General features: G+C 37.5%; 1 protein-coding gene across 1 annotated transcript in view; it reads right to left on the reverse strand.

Moving 5' to 3' along the window:
* Positions 1-1,282: 1,282 nt before the first annotated feature.
* MetRS (methionyl-tRNA synthetase 1) overlaps positions 1,283-15,752 on the reverse strand; it is a 43,859-nt gene continuing 29,389 nt past the window's right edge. Inside the window, exons 19-23 of the mRNA XM_088230259.1 lie at positions 14,548-14,740; positions 14,136-14,321; positions 11,392-11,595; positions 10,214-10,324; positions 1,283-1,498 (exon numbers count right to left, since the gene is read on the reverse strand). Coding sequence (XP_088086385.1) covers positions 1,430-1,498; positions 10,214-10,324; positions 11,392-11,595; positions 14,136-14,321; positions 14,548-14,740 — 763 coding nt within the window. The 3' untranslated portion in view covers positions 1,283-1,429. The remainder of the gene's footprint in view (positions 1,499-10,213; positions 10,325-11,391; positions 11,596-14,135; positions 14,322-14,547; positions 14,741-15,752) is intronic.

Here is a 15,752-nt window from a genome sequence, read left to right on the forward strand (position 1 = left end):
GAATTTGAATGTATACTACTCCATCTTGATTCCATTCGTGTGCCAATGCATATTTTTAATACTACACAATGTTGTGTCTATTTTTTACTGCCATTTTGATTCCGAATACTGTGCCATTTATACACGACATTCTTGTACCGTCTTCTTCTTTATTTGTAAAGGTGTAGTAAATTCTGCAGTGCCTAAATTACTGAGGTACCTACGTAGATAACCGATCTACCTTCCATCGTATGCTGAGATAATATTCATACTGTCAAAATAATGTATTTTGAATGTAATAAAACCTGTATAAAAACTAATTTGGTATTTTACTACTGCCATCACGTCATTTCCCCTCGAGGTAGGCAGAGAGGATGGACCGCCACACACCTCTACCCGACATGCATTCCTAGTTTCAAGAGGTAATCTTCAAAATATTTATTTCATATTTCATTGATCTCAAACTTTCAAAACTTTCCTTCTTTTGAAAAACACTCACTATCCTGGATTCAAACTTAAGATACAGGGTGTTCTTTAAACCCTGTCACATCCGAAGCCACGATGATCAGTATGGGCAAGAAGACATATTAGCATATTTAAAAAAATATTTAGAACAAAGAAAATTCAAAAAATAAAATATTAATCAAAACAAATGGTCGCTTACTTTCTGCAGAAAAAAGAAAAGAAAACTTTATTTCCACAGACCATCAGTGTTGAGCTCCAGATCAGGGCCTGCGATCGTGTTAGTGCCGCTCGCAAGTGTCAAGTCCATCAAGAACGAGGATAAGGTTAGTGGCATCCCTTCCTAATCCATCTCATTTGCTGGGGTCGTGACCGATTGACACTGCATACTGCATAGCGAGGATACTCACTTATTTTCACTAAATTTGATTATAGTCCACACCGCTCAATAATATTGTAGAAACCCTAGGGCTTTGCCCCCACTATTTCGCGCCCCGCATCCGCAGGGAATTCGTTTACTTATTAGTGGCTAAACTTATGCATCAATTTTAAAGATTGCAAATAGCTACTTTTTTGCTTATGAGGGTAGTATACATCTGAATATTTTGTTTCTCCCTTGTAGAAGTCAGAAACCATTTGCTTTTTCTGAAATTCAATTGTTAAAAATATTATTTGTTTTAAAAATGTCTTTTCATGTGCCAATATGTCTTCTTGCTCATACTGATCATCGTGGTTTCGGATGTGACAGGGTTTAGTGAACACCCTGTATAATAATAAGGAATATTTTAATGTTTTTTTTAATATTTTTTATTTCCTTTTTTAATTAATTTTAAAAAAGTTATGGCATAATTTTTATTTTAAATAAAAAATTATAATACAAAGGTTCTTAACCACAGAAATAAATAAGAAGCTCACTTCACAACACAAAAGCGTAGAGTACAAGATCATATCATTATATTAGGACATTCAGCCCTATGGGAAATTGGATCTATTTGTTGGGCTTTGCTGATTTTTTGTTCTTTGTCACTTTGGGTTCTACAGGTGGAGTGATCCCGGCCTGTAACAAAAATAAATAAAAATATTAATTTTTAAAAAATTAGAGAAACTGAATAAACAACCACATGTGGACGTATATATGCAGAAAAGATCCAACTGTCAAATTACAGTTTTGAGATATTTGAGGAAATATAACTACTACTACTACTACCATCACGCCATACCTCCGTAGGGGTAGGCAGAGAGAATGGTCTATCCTGGCATACAATCCTAGCTTCTTCCACATTCATACATCTTGTCATACACGCCCTTCGGTTCTGTCTGCTTCTGACATGACCAGACTTAAGATTTTGGTTTATCTGATCATGCCACGTCTTCCTCGGTTGTCCCCGTCTCGCGTTGCCGTTCGTTTTTTAATATTTTTTTTAAAAAAAGAAATATTTGCGTTCTTCTGATTTACCCGAATATTTCATTTTGAGGGCCATTTTCAACGAGTTGTAAATAACTCACTATTAGAAAATGGGAATCAAGTTGAGGTAGAGTGGGATTCGAACCACGGACCTTTGGTCCACTCTACCCCGTGGAGCAAATCTGATCACTTGTTACATGAAGGTAAGATGATCAGTTTTATGTAATTATATGAAGTAGACGGAATATTTGCATTTGCGCTTTCCTGATGCAAAAATTTCTTTTACATATCTTTTATACGAAAATATTTTTTAACTAGATTAAGACCAAATATCATTGGACTATTTGTGCAAAATGTAAAATTCGTATTGCATTATGGACCGTGTTTTAAAATTGAATTACTACGCAAGTGTTTGTCTAACCGGATGGATCTTTTCTGCATATATACGTCCATATATATATAGTTGGATAATTTATACAGCGCCATTTTTGTGAAAATCACCCCCAAGGGCGCTGTACAATGAATAAGTATCCCTGCACGCCTTGCACCTATAGAGCGCATGACAATGAGGAATTCCACTGTTTTCTAATTATTTTTTTTTCTAATATCGTACTATTTAACTAAGCAAAAAATATATATATTTTTTTTTTGTGCGTTATTTACAAAGATATGATTTTTTAAAGTTACATTTATCGAATACCGCGCCAAATGACTGTAATCAGAGTGTCACTTTTCAGTAGTGACGTCATAACACGGTTGGCGTTCTTACTTTCACTGACCTGACAAGAATCTATGGAATATTGCTTTGATTATGTGGCGGGTCGACAACGACGGCACGAGCCGAACATTGCCGAACGCCGACGTAGAGCGTACGAACGGGCCAAACCGGCCAAGAGAAAACTACCGGATTCCGACCTCACCGCACGCGTCTTCGAGGCACAAAATTACCGCCAATTTAGATTTACCAACTTCATTTTATTTTGCCTAATATAGTTATTAGAATCCTTCTTTCAATGTGTTAGCTTCAGTAGTTTAGTTTCGTGAATAAATCTTTGTGTAAAACGTAAGTACCCTGTTTTACTTGCTCTCATTCTGTGCACCCACATAACTTTGTACATCACAAAATTAGGCCACCAACTAGGTGCCTACATAAAGGTGGTAACAACACGACTAAAAGTGGTATACCCCGACGTTTGAACACGAAAACACAACATTAAACAATCAATCACGGTGACCCCATTCAAATTCCATAAAAATTGCGCAAAATTTCAGACAGAAATATCTTCGCTTGACAAAATTGTACAACAATTACTTTTTTTCGGTCGGTACATGAAAAATTTAAAATTTCATTTTTAATTTGATTGCACTTTTAATTTATTTGTAATTAATCAAGGTTAATCTATTTCAAGGTTAACTTATTGTAAGGTTAATTAATTTAGTATAATAGAATTATATTATAATAATTATAATATATAATAGAATTAGATTTTTCAAAGACCGAGCGAATCGAGTGAATTTTTCTGTCGGTAACAATCTTCAATGTAAATGTAACTAATGTAAATGTAATTAATGTAACTAGTGAATTGATTAAACTGTGATTAATTTCTTAACAATATTACTCGGCCGGGATTAATTCAAACAGGTGATTCATAATTTAACTAAAATTATTATAAACAAACATAATATAATACGTTCGAGCGACTCGCTCACCAAAAATCGCACGCCGAGTAATACATTCCTACAACACATATAAATTTTATTTTTTTTTATTTTTCTTGAGTCGAACACACAAACTATTCACACGAACATTTACATAGGGTGCCAGATTGAGTAGAGGTACTTACAGGGTACCGGAACATAATTATTTTTGACAAATATTATATGGCGAGACAAGCGTGACGTAGGCATCCGAAAGTTTTCTCCTTGTGAACGCACTGCGGGAGTAAGTTTTTTTTTTTACCAGCGAAATCTATCGGAAATATTTTTCAGCTGGCGCAGTCGTGCACAATACTTGCAATTTGTAAAATTTTATTTTTGTAAACAACTTGAAACTATCAAACAAACAGATATTCGGGCGGCTAAGCCGACGAATGTTTAACTTAGTACGTGGACATTAGTATCCATACTTTTTTTCTATATACATTATATCGTGTGACTGTACTATATATGTTTATATTTTTAACCTAGGCTATGCATGTTATTATGTGTTACAGATTTGAAGTTTTACCATAAACATTTTTAAACTTGATATATTGTACAACGGACAATCAAAAGGAATATTAATATTGAGGGGACCACTCAGGCTTGGAGAATACAAATACCTAATAGTTGGAAAATGTGTTCCGCCGTATGGTAAAATAATTATTTAAATTTTCTGTTTTTAATTTTCTTTTCTATAACTTGCACAGTACATGCATAACAAATAGTGACTCTGACATTTAAAAAATAAATATTTTTGTTTGAAATTTAAATTTAAATTTAAATTTAAATCTAATAATTTAAACTTAACTTTTTAATACAACTACACTCATTATTGAATACTTTTATTTCAATATGTTAACTTATACTGTAATCATTATTACATACATTTTTCTGAATTTTTTTTTTTAAAAACGAATATTTTTAAACTGTAAACAATGGCTAACAAGGACAACACTGACTTGACAAATATCAACACAGCAAACAACATGTTCCACACGGATAGGATTAGCGTTAAACTACCACAGCTATGGGTGAACAACATCGAACTTTGGTTTAAACAGATAGAAGCACAATTCGAGTTGGCAAACATAGTTTCAGAAGACGCACGTTATAGTCACTTAGTGTCAAAACTTGAACAAACGCACATAGAACAAGTTTCAGATATTTTACTCATGGAACCGAACCGAGCAAAATATACGAGGCTGAAGGAAGCTATAATCCAACGCATGGGCTGTCCACAGGACAGAAGGAGAGAAAAACTGTTTTCTTCCTTACAGCTTGGGGATCGAAACCCATCCAGCCTACTTAGAGAGATGCGGACGCTAGCAATAGGTTTACAAATAGACGAAACGACGTTGCAATACTTGTGGATACAACAACTGCCCAAGACGATCCAAGCGCATTTAGCCATAAGCGAAGATGACTGGGATAGGCAAGCGACGATAGCAGATCGCCTAATACAGGTGTACACACAGGATAATGTAGCGGTAGTAGGTACCAACAATAAAAATAACATTTGTAGTTTAGAACAGTCCGTACAAGCTCTAACCCATAAGGTAGAGAGTTTATTTCACACAATCAACAAACAGCATAGTCACAACAACAATAACAATAGATTCAAACACACAACAAGTAACAGCAGTAACAATTTCAATAACAACAAATACAACAACAATTTCAACAAAACAAGCTATAGGGCCAACGGAAATAACAAGAAAACTATTCTTTGTTACTTCCACACAAAATTTGGCGATCAAGCTAAGAAATGCGTCACACCATGTGAATTTAAACCGCATCTAGCTTCAAAAAACTAGATGGTCGAATCATAGCGGAGGCGGCTGATTCAACCAACACAACACGTCTCTTTGTTAAAGATCGTGATACCGGTGTGTCATACCTCGTTGACTCCGGATCGGAAATATCATTAATTCCTAGATCTTTACACAAACGCCATGGAGAAAAGTCTAAGCTAATTCTCTATGCAGCGAACGGGACTACGATCCAGAATTTCGGAGTTACCACGGTAACACTGAATCTGGGATGTAAACAAATGTTTACATGGAAGTTTATAATAGCGGATACGACACGCCCTATTATAGGAGCAGATTTTCTCCACAACTTCCACCTGTTAGTAGATGTTAGGAACAAACGGTTAGTAGACAATACAAACGGCAAGATAGTCAGAGCATTTGACATCTCCACAAACAACAACATAACATGTTCCATATCATTAACAGACAAAACCAACATTTACCACTCACTCATATTGAAGTATCCACAACTAGTAGATATCAATAAACCATACGCAGGGCTGGATAAACACAACACAATCCACCATATAGATACCCGTGGCAAACCCGTTATGTGTAAGACTCGTCGGCTGTCCCCAGAACTACTGAGGCAGGCGAAGCAAGAGTTCGATCACATGGTGGCTCAAGGTATTTGTAGACCCTCCAAGAGTGAGTGGGCCTCTCCATTGCATATGGTGAAGAAGAGCGATGGTACTTATCGCCCTTGTGGCGATTACCGTAGCTTAAACGCACAGACGGTACATGATCGTTATTCCTTGCCACATATCCACGATATATGCAATGACTTATTTAACTGTAAAATTTTTTCCAAAATTGACTTACAACGAGCATATCACCAAATTCCAATTAATGAAACTGACATTAAAAAGACAGCTATAACCACACCATTCGGGTTATTTGAATTTGTAAGAATGCCATTCGGACTATCATGCGCTGCACAAACATTCCAACGTCACATCAACGAAGTCACAAGAGGTCTAGAAGGAGTACACGCATATATCGACGATATATTGATCGCTTCACCAGACGAAGAAACACATGTGGAACACTTAAAAGCTTTGTTCCAGCGACTTCAAGATCATGGAATGGTGGTAAACCCATCTAAATGCGAGTTTGCCAAGAAAACACTGTTATTTCTTGGTTATGAAATTTCGGCTGAAGGCATCGGACCCTCGCCAACAAAAGTGGAAGCCATCACGAACCTCAACAAGCCAGAAACCATTAAGCAGTTGAGAAGATTCTTGGCCATGGGAAACTTCTACCGAAGATTCATACCACGAGCAGCACACAAATTGATACGACTACACGATTACCTCAAGGGAGCAAAAAAGAATGACAACAGAAAAGTAGAGTGGAACGAAGTCACTACACACGATTTCGAAGAGGTCAAGAACTCGCTGATCAACGCCACTAAGCTTAGCTACCCAGAGGAAAGCAGCAAGATGTCAGTGTGGACAGACGCCTCAGATTACGCAATCGGAGGCGTGCTACAACAAACCACAGACGGCATCAACTACAAACCGATAAGTTTCTTCTCAAAAAAGTTGAACAAGGCTCAGGGTTCATATAGTACGTACGACAGGGAACTACTAGCCATTTTTGAGACTGTAAGGTACTTTCAACATTATCTGGAGGGCAGAGAATTCTGTATATACACGGACCATAAACCACTACAATTCGTGTTTAGAAGGAAAAGTCACGACAAAGAAAGCCCCAGACAACTCAGATATCTAGACTACATCTCACAGTTCAGCACGGACATCAAATACATAAAAGGAGAAGACAACGTCGTCGCCGATACCTTATCAAGAATCGACATGATCGAACAAGAGGCAAACATATCGTTCGAAAAGATCCATAAAGAACAAAGGCAGGACAACGAACTACTCGCACTCTTGGACGACAAGAACACTGCTCTGAACCTGATCAAAACCAACATGCAGGGACAAGAAATCGTCTTCGATCTCAACAAAGGCAACATGCGACCGTACATCCCAAAAACGCTACAGAGATCTTTCTTCAACCAAGTGCATAACCTCAACCATGCAGGAGCCGACGCCACGACCAAGACCATCAGTCAAAGAGGCGTCTGGAAAAATATGAAAGCAGACTGCGCAGCTTGGACGAAGGCCTGCATACCCTGTCAGAAGAGCAAAGTCAACAAACACACGAGGACACCGATCATCAAGATCGACATGCCGAGACAGAAATTCTGCGTGGTCCATGTCGACCTCATCGGACCTTTTCCACCATCAGAGGGACTGAGGTACTGCCTCACATGTATCGACCGATACACTCGATGGGCGGAAGTAATCCCTATCGCAGATATCCAGACCCACACAATCATCAGAGCCATCTGGGACAACTGGATTGCGAGATACGGCGTACCGGAGAAAATTATAACTGATCAGGGTAGGCAATTCATGTCTACGGACTTTAACTTGTTTTGTTCCAGATCAGGCATAGCACACTCCAACACGACGCCTTACCATCCACAAAGTAATGGCATGATCGAGCGATTTCATAGAACGCTGAAGACGGCCATTAAAGCTCACCACCCTGTTCCGTGGACAAAATCGATCAGCACCATACTACTCGGACTGAGGGCCACACTGCGCACGAATGCAGAGCACTCAGTAGCAGAGATGCTGTATGGGTGCAAACTAAAGTTACCAGCAGACATCCTGGAGCAGACGAACGACTACATTGACCCGGACTCCTACACTAGGCAACTGGTAAATTTCATGCAAAACGTCAAACCAAGGCCAGTCGAGCACCACAATAAAGGTAACGTTTTCATCCACCCGGAACTAAAGAGAGCCACACACTTGTTTCTGAGGGACGACAGAGTGTACAAACCCCTGATGCCGAACTACAAGGGGCCCTACAAGGTCATCACCAGGGCGGAAAAGACGGTAACACTGGACGTGGATGGCGAACATAAAAAGGTTTCGCTGGACAGGTGCAAGCCGGCGTTCCAGACAGCGGAAGAACGAGCCAGTCCAGCAGAAACGGAAACACCAACAGAACAACCGGCATACACAACGCGTAGCGGCAGGAGGGTGATACAGCGTCAGTTTTGAAAAACAGATTTCAAAACTTGGAAGGGGGCTGTGTGGCGGGTCGACAACGACGGCACGAGCCGAACATTGCCGAACGCCGACGTAGAGCGTACGAACGGGCCAAACCGGCCAAGAGAAAACTACCGGATTCCGACCTCACCGCACGCGTCTTCGAGGCACAAAATTACCGCCAATTTAGATTTACCAACTTCATTTTATTTTGCCTAATATAGTTATTAGAATCCTTCTTTCAATGTGTTAGCTTCAGTAGTTTAGTTTCGTGAATAAATCTTTGTGTAAAACGTAAGTACCCTGTTTTACTTGCTCTCATTCTGTGCACCCACATAACTTTGTACATCACAAAATTAGGCCACCAACTAGGTGCCTACATAAAGGTGGTAACAACACGACTAAAATTACTTCATTTAGTTGATCGTAATTTGCTCATTTCTAAGTTATGGTTGTTTTTACGAACGTTTCGATTTAGAAAAACCTAGAAAGTTGACATAATCTCCGGTTGAAATGTCAAATTATACAAATTATACTCTTTTTTTTCTATGGTCAAAACGTTCCTTACAAGGTGCGGGGGCTTTAAAGCGGAAACCGGAAATACTACACTTAGATATAAGGAGTGACGTCATTATTTACGATTTTAAAATGAATACTATTTTTAACATTTTTTATTTATTTTTGCGTGCGTTTTTGAGATATTTCATCCTACTCCAAATTTTTTTAATATTCACGTGTACACACGTGCGTTTCCAGAAATTCTCCAGCAGCCTAGTGGACCACATGGTGACGATATCTACCTAATGTCTACAAAAGATTCTCTTCGGACATCTATCTCCCTTTGTTAACCATGGAGTTGATACAGTGCTTTATTTATTTACTTTTTTATTGCTTACTTCTTGGCATGAACACTTGACAAACTTACTACTATGCTCTATTTTTTATAAATTTATTGATATCATTCTAACTTTGCTAGAATTCCACTCGTCCATGCACGATGATTGGTTATCTAGCTTTCATATACCAACTTAAAAATACCTAAATTTTATAAATGGGGTCTAGAATTCCAATCGTCTATGCGCTTAGTAGCTGCAAGACGTGTTGTAATCTTACTCCTTTTTATTATTCATATTATTTTTATTTTTTTTAGTATCATTAATACACTAAATTTATTTGTCAATTTTTAAAATGTGTAAATGGGGGCTAGATTTCTAACTGTCTATGCGCTCTGTAGCTGCAAGACGTCCTGTAATCTAGCTCCTATCTGTTATATTTTTTTATTGATCTTAATTGAAAACGAGGAACTAGAATCCCAACCGTCCATGCGCTCTGTAGCTGCAAGACGTACTGGGATATTTATTAATTGTACAGCGCCCTTGAGGTGATTTTCACAAGAATGGCGCTATATAAATTATCCAACTATATAGATGAAAACATTTTTAAAATTCAATTCCGGGTTGGGCTGGAATTCCTCATTGGGATTCTAGTTCCTCTTTTCCAAATACAGTAAAACCTCATTTTTACGTTTTTCAGCTTTGTTTCATTTTTCATAACCCCGGTTTTACGTTGAAATGTTTCAAAACTCATTTGATCTGTCAAAAGACAACGAGCCGCGCGCCGCCGCGTGAATGTTGTATAAAATTGAGGTAAATAAAAAAATGTGCAAATTGTTGTCTTCAACTAAATTCAAAGTAGGTTCAGTGTAATTGACCATTTTGTTTAGGTGTCTAATTTTGATATTTGACTGCATCGCTTAACGTATATGAGGCGTATCAAAATCTTACAGCTTTCTGGGCGTCCGTTAGTCTCTTCTTCAGGACCAGAAGTTTTTCTACTTCCGGCTGCCATGACGACTTGTCCCCGCCGCCAGCCTTCAGGGTCCGCACCTTCTCGCCCTGCAATACAGAATAATATCGCGTCATCACATCGCGTCGAGATCCGTGCATCGGGTAAGGCTGAGATAAGCATCGTATTATTACAAAGACATGGCGTAACCAAATCCCCCAATACCCCCACGGGTCAAAGTTCATTGATCAAAGACACCCAAAAAACGCTCGTTATAGGAGGCCGCTGCGTCCGTTATTTCCAATTTATGATAATTTACAGTTTTAATCATTCTGAAAAAGTTGATAAATACTCAAAATATGACTTTAATTCTTTTTTAAAAATAAAACTAATAAAACAACTTTGTTTATAAAGACTAATTTTTTATTTTTTCCACCCACCGGTTTCAAAGCGAACAAGCCTCTTCCTCAAGGTTTTACTGTTTTATTTATTGTACAAAGTGCGTAAAGCGCGATTGTCAATTGGCCCCACGTTGGGCGCCGTTATTACTGTCCATGTTTATTACAACTTTTTAAAAGTTTTAGTTCTTTTTCTACAATGATATCAGCGGCTGGTTGCGAATTATGTGGGCATGCATGGATCAAGTATTGTCACAACTTCTACATCCTTTTACCCACAACAACTGTTCACCTCCCACCTTAGTATCCTTTAATCATCCGCCACATTAAGACCTCGTGTTGTACATCGCGCATTTATTTTGTTGAACGTGTGCCGCATCATAAAACTTTGTTTCCACAGACCATCAGTGTTGAGCTCCAGATCAGGGCCTGCAATCGTGTTAGTGCCGCTCGCAAGTGTCAAGTCCATCAAGAACAAGGATAAGGTTAGTGGCATCCCTTCCTAATCCATCTCATTTTCTGGGGTCGCGACCGATTGACACTGCATACTGCATAGCGAGGATACTCACTTATTTTCACTAAATTTGATTATAGTCCACACCGCTCAATAATATTGTAGAAACCCTAGGGCTTTGCCCCCACTATTTCGCGCCCCGCATCCGCAGGGGATTCGTTTACTTATTAGTGGCTAAACTTATGTATCAATTTTAAAGATTGCAAATAGCTACTTTTTTGCTTATGAGGGTAGTATACATCTAAATATTTTTGTCGTAACAAACCTGTTTGGCAACTTCCTCTTCTATTTCGGCCACAGATTGGCTGGCTACGTTCTCCTTGTTCTCTCCTGCAGTGCTGGCCTGCTTAACACTAGTCGCAGTGGCCATAGACCCCAGCTGCTTCTTCAGAGCCAGGAGTACTTGCACCTCGGGTTGCCAAACCGACTTTTCCACGCCGCTCGCTTTCAGCTTGCGAACCTTTTCGCCCTAGAATGAAATTTTCAACGTCATTATCAGGTCTTATTTACAGGGCTAAACTCACCTTACACGCAGTGTAACATTCACCATTCTGCCTATGTTCAATCATCTATATTTCTTCCACATACTTATTTTCGTCAAGTTAAAGAATTGAAACCTTTATTGACGCAAGTAGATTTATCTTAATTATTTGACCTACGTACGAGGCAACGCATGAAACTATTTTTATACTTCTTGGAACAGTCAATTTGTAGAAATATGGTTGTTTAAACAATTTATTTATTCATATTTTTTCTCTTACAAACTATAATTAATAATAAAAATAATGTGACCTAACTGGGGTTGGGAAGACTAACTTAATAAACAGAGATAATTAAAAAAATATTCAGACAGTTTTAAACACTACGTATTTATGTTTATATTTATTTCATGTACATCTATAATATTTATATTACAAAACGCACAATGAAAAAACAAAAACCTAACATAAGCTATACACTTGTGGAGCAGTTGATTCAATATTGGCCCAAGCGAATGAGACAATACATTTTACTTCTACCTAGCTCCACTATCCATTTTTTATAGCCTTTTTGAACATTTTATCATTACTAATTGTTTTAATAGATAGTGGAAGTAGGTTATAGATTTTAATTGAATAATACTCAAAATCCCTTTGTCCGAAAGTGGTATTAGTTTGTATTTGTTTGAGTTGTCTTTGTGTTGAGGATCTAGTGATTATATTATTTGTATGTGGTGTATTGTAGGGGTTATTTCTTTCATTTGAGTAAGAATAGTTTTTGAATCTGTAAGCGAGTATTGTTTTAGCGTATAATTGCTTTGGTGTCATAAGTTGTGATTTGTGGAATATTTCTTCAGTAGATGTCTGTATCGGGACTCTGTGCAGCAAATACATTATTTAAAACTGTGTCACTCGCACCACCCCATCCGATTATACTCCAAAATTGATTGGCACAATGCAGTGAAAGGTCATGACATCTGTGTTCATTTCTCTTAAATGTTTTCCATCTCTGTTGTAATATGTTGAGAAATAAACACGCAGCTTTTAAATTTTAGTAGTTACAGGAATAAATCTATATTATTTTTTTGTCCAAAACACGTATAAAAATGTCCATTTTTATTTGTTGATTGTAGGCTTCTTACTTTCTCCGTAATTTGACGCCGTGTGGCTAAAAATTTAATAATATAAAACAAGTCAAAAAGTTTTGTCAATACGTTCAAAAGATGTGTTGACCTTTTTTACTAATTAATCATTTTATTACAGTAAAACTTCGTTTTTACGTTCCTCAATTTCACTTTTTACCTGCTATCTGGCGAGTGCCGCGTACTGAGAACTCTTTACAACTCCTCGGTGCGAAATAGACTCGAGAGTGGCTCGATGATTTGGGGGCCACATGAACTGAAGTACTCTCTTATGATAGACAAAATCCAAAAGAAGTTTCTGAGATATCTCTACATGAGAGAGTGCGGGTATTATCCTCGGCTCTGCCCGACCGAGGTTCTCTAGGGTATGCTCGGCTACGACAGTTTAGAGACTAGAAGGAATGCGTATTTGACTACACATTTTTATCTATTGTTGCGCAGTATGGTCGATAATCCTGAGATTATGATGGGCATTGGTTTGTATGTTCCTGATAATTACCTTAGAAAGATTGTTTCATATTCCGATATGCAGGAGCACCCTGCCGTTGGAAGGGCTACCGCTGCACTGAACAACATCGCTCTGGATGTTAATCTGTTCCACGTATCCAAAGGGGTTTTCCGGAGCAGGATTCTCCTACTTTTTTGACATGAGTCGCTTTATGCATTCTGTATGTATTAAATTTTAGTTTGTAATAGGACTCTTGCAAAACTATTTACAAAGCAATTGTTGAACCACACGTTAACTACTGTAGTAGCATTTTATTTTTATCAAACAAAGAAAACATAGATAAACTAACTGTATTACAAAATAAAGCCTTTAGAATCATTTTGAAAAAAAACAGAAACACGGAGGGTAAAGTCGATGGTAAATGAAATGAAATTATTAACATATAAACAAAGAATATTTTACAATACAATGATATTTGTTCATAAAATTATAAACTCTAATAAAAAAACAAAATTTTGGAAAAAAATTGATCGGAACCAGCATGAACACGATCACAATACTAGAGAAAAGAACAAAATTAGACTTCCATTTAGGAAAAAGGCAAAGTCACAAAATTAAATTTTATTTAAAGCAATTAAAAAGTATTACGAAATGGAAAAAAATATTTATGAAGAAAAAAACATATCAAAATTTAAAATAATGGTCAAGACATATGTGATAAACAATTTATAAATTAAATATATTTGCAATGTTATTATTAGAACACACATGACAATATGTATGATATGTGTGCCCTACTTTAAGATTTAAATAAATAAATGTTTGTATTATTTAAATTAAATTAATTGGATTGAATCACCTATCTTCCACTATATACACTTTAAAAAAAAACCTGGGTTGAAAGAGTTAATGATGAGGACAATTTGATCAAAGAGTTCACCTGTTTGGCGATCTCGTCTTCTATCTCGGCGACAGTTTGACTTCCGGAAGAGGCCTTATTTCCATCACCGGTTGGGGCCTTCCCCGCGACTTCCAGCTGCTTCTTCAGAGCGAGGAGAACTTGAACCTCGGGTTGCCACACTGCCTTTTCAACACCGCCCGCCTTTAACTTTCTAACTTTTTCTCCCTGTAATAAATAAAATAGTTAAATTCATTACGATTAACATTTTACAACAGAGATATATTTTAGGAAGGGAACATTGAAACTTAGGCCAAATATTGTTGAACCCAAAATATTGTTGAATCTCATTTTAATACAGAAAAATAAATCCCCAAATGACCACAAATCTGTGGATAACTTAAATAGCGCCATCTTTGTAATATAATACCTTAAGAGCGATTAGTGTCTGTACCTGCTCTAAGATTTTCTTTTCAAGCTGCGCGGGAGTCAGATTTGCGGAGACGACTTCCTTGGGCGGCGAGGACTGCCTGCCGGCGTACCTTCTCTTCAGGTCCTCGACCAGAGCGGCTTCGATCTTCTGGAAGAGCGGAGCCGGGCTGCCGATCCGGTGGCCGGCTCGGAGCAGAATCCGGAACATGGGGAACCTGCGACAAATCGCATTTTATATTTTACTAGCTGAAATAAGCAGTTCGCAATGGAGTCCTGGGCCTCGATTATGATGGGAATATAAAGTGGTCATACCTTCACCTTGATGGTATAGTTGAAGATAAATTCTTTCTAGCGATTATAAAGATATACTACCGACCCCCCTCTTCAAGTTTTGGGTAGGAACATCGATATGAATCAAGGGGAAGCATACGTCTAGGTACACATATCTACGCTCTAAAATGACATAGCTTCAGTATGACCTCATAGTTGAAGATAAAAGTCTCCAGACCGACTACAAAGGTGTAGTGCCGATACCCCCACCATCAAGTTTTGATGTAAGTACATCGTTTTATACCGACAGGTCTAGAACCCCTCGATACGTTTATCTACGCATTAAAAGTGTCAAAAATTTTGTTCAACCGAGCAATTTTTCCTTTAATTATGATTTATTAAAAATTTTAATCGTTTCGAGATTGGCACTTTTTTTCTTAAAAGCCCATTAAAAATATAAAAGAGAAATTAGTAAATTTTGAAGTCGAATTAAATTCCGATATAACTGTCACTTTAATAAAACAAACGCCTAGATGTGAAAATCATGTTGCTAGGTTCTGTCCTATTAATAAATAAGAGTATCTAGGCGTCAGACACAGATTATATGCGTCAGAAAGTTACCACCATAATTTAGTTATTATATTTTTTCCATCTGTTTTACTATCTTTACGAGTGTATGTATCGAGACGTTAAAGGAGCCGGCTTTGTAGTCGATCGATAGATACATACAGACGATCGTTAAGCGTACCGTCTAGGTGATTTCCAAAAGTCATGCAAAATTCATGTTCAAGCGAGCATTTTTTACTAGAATTGGTATTTATTGGAGTTTATAATCGCTTTGAAGTGAGCACTTTTTATTACAGAAGCCTATTTAAACAATAAATGAGAACTATTTGAAATGTTAATGACGTAAGGAAAGCGGAGTAATTGTTGAAAGTAGACTGAATACTGTTGAAA

The sequence above is a fragment of the Micrasema longulum genome, unplaced genomic scaffold, assembly GCF_059751315.1.
Source record: "Micrasema longulum isolate JH-2025_06_02 unplaced genomic scaffold, ASM5975131v1 h1tg000745l, whole genome shotgun sequence".
Classification (NCBI taxonomy): domain Eukaryota; kingdom Metazoa; phylum Arthropoda; class Insecta; order Trichoptera; family Brachycentridae; genus Micrasema; species Micrasema longulum.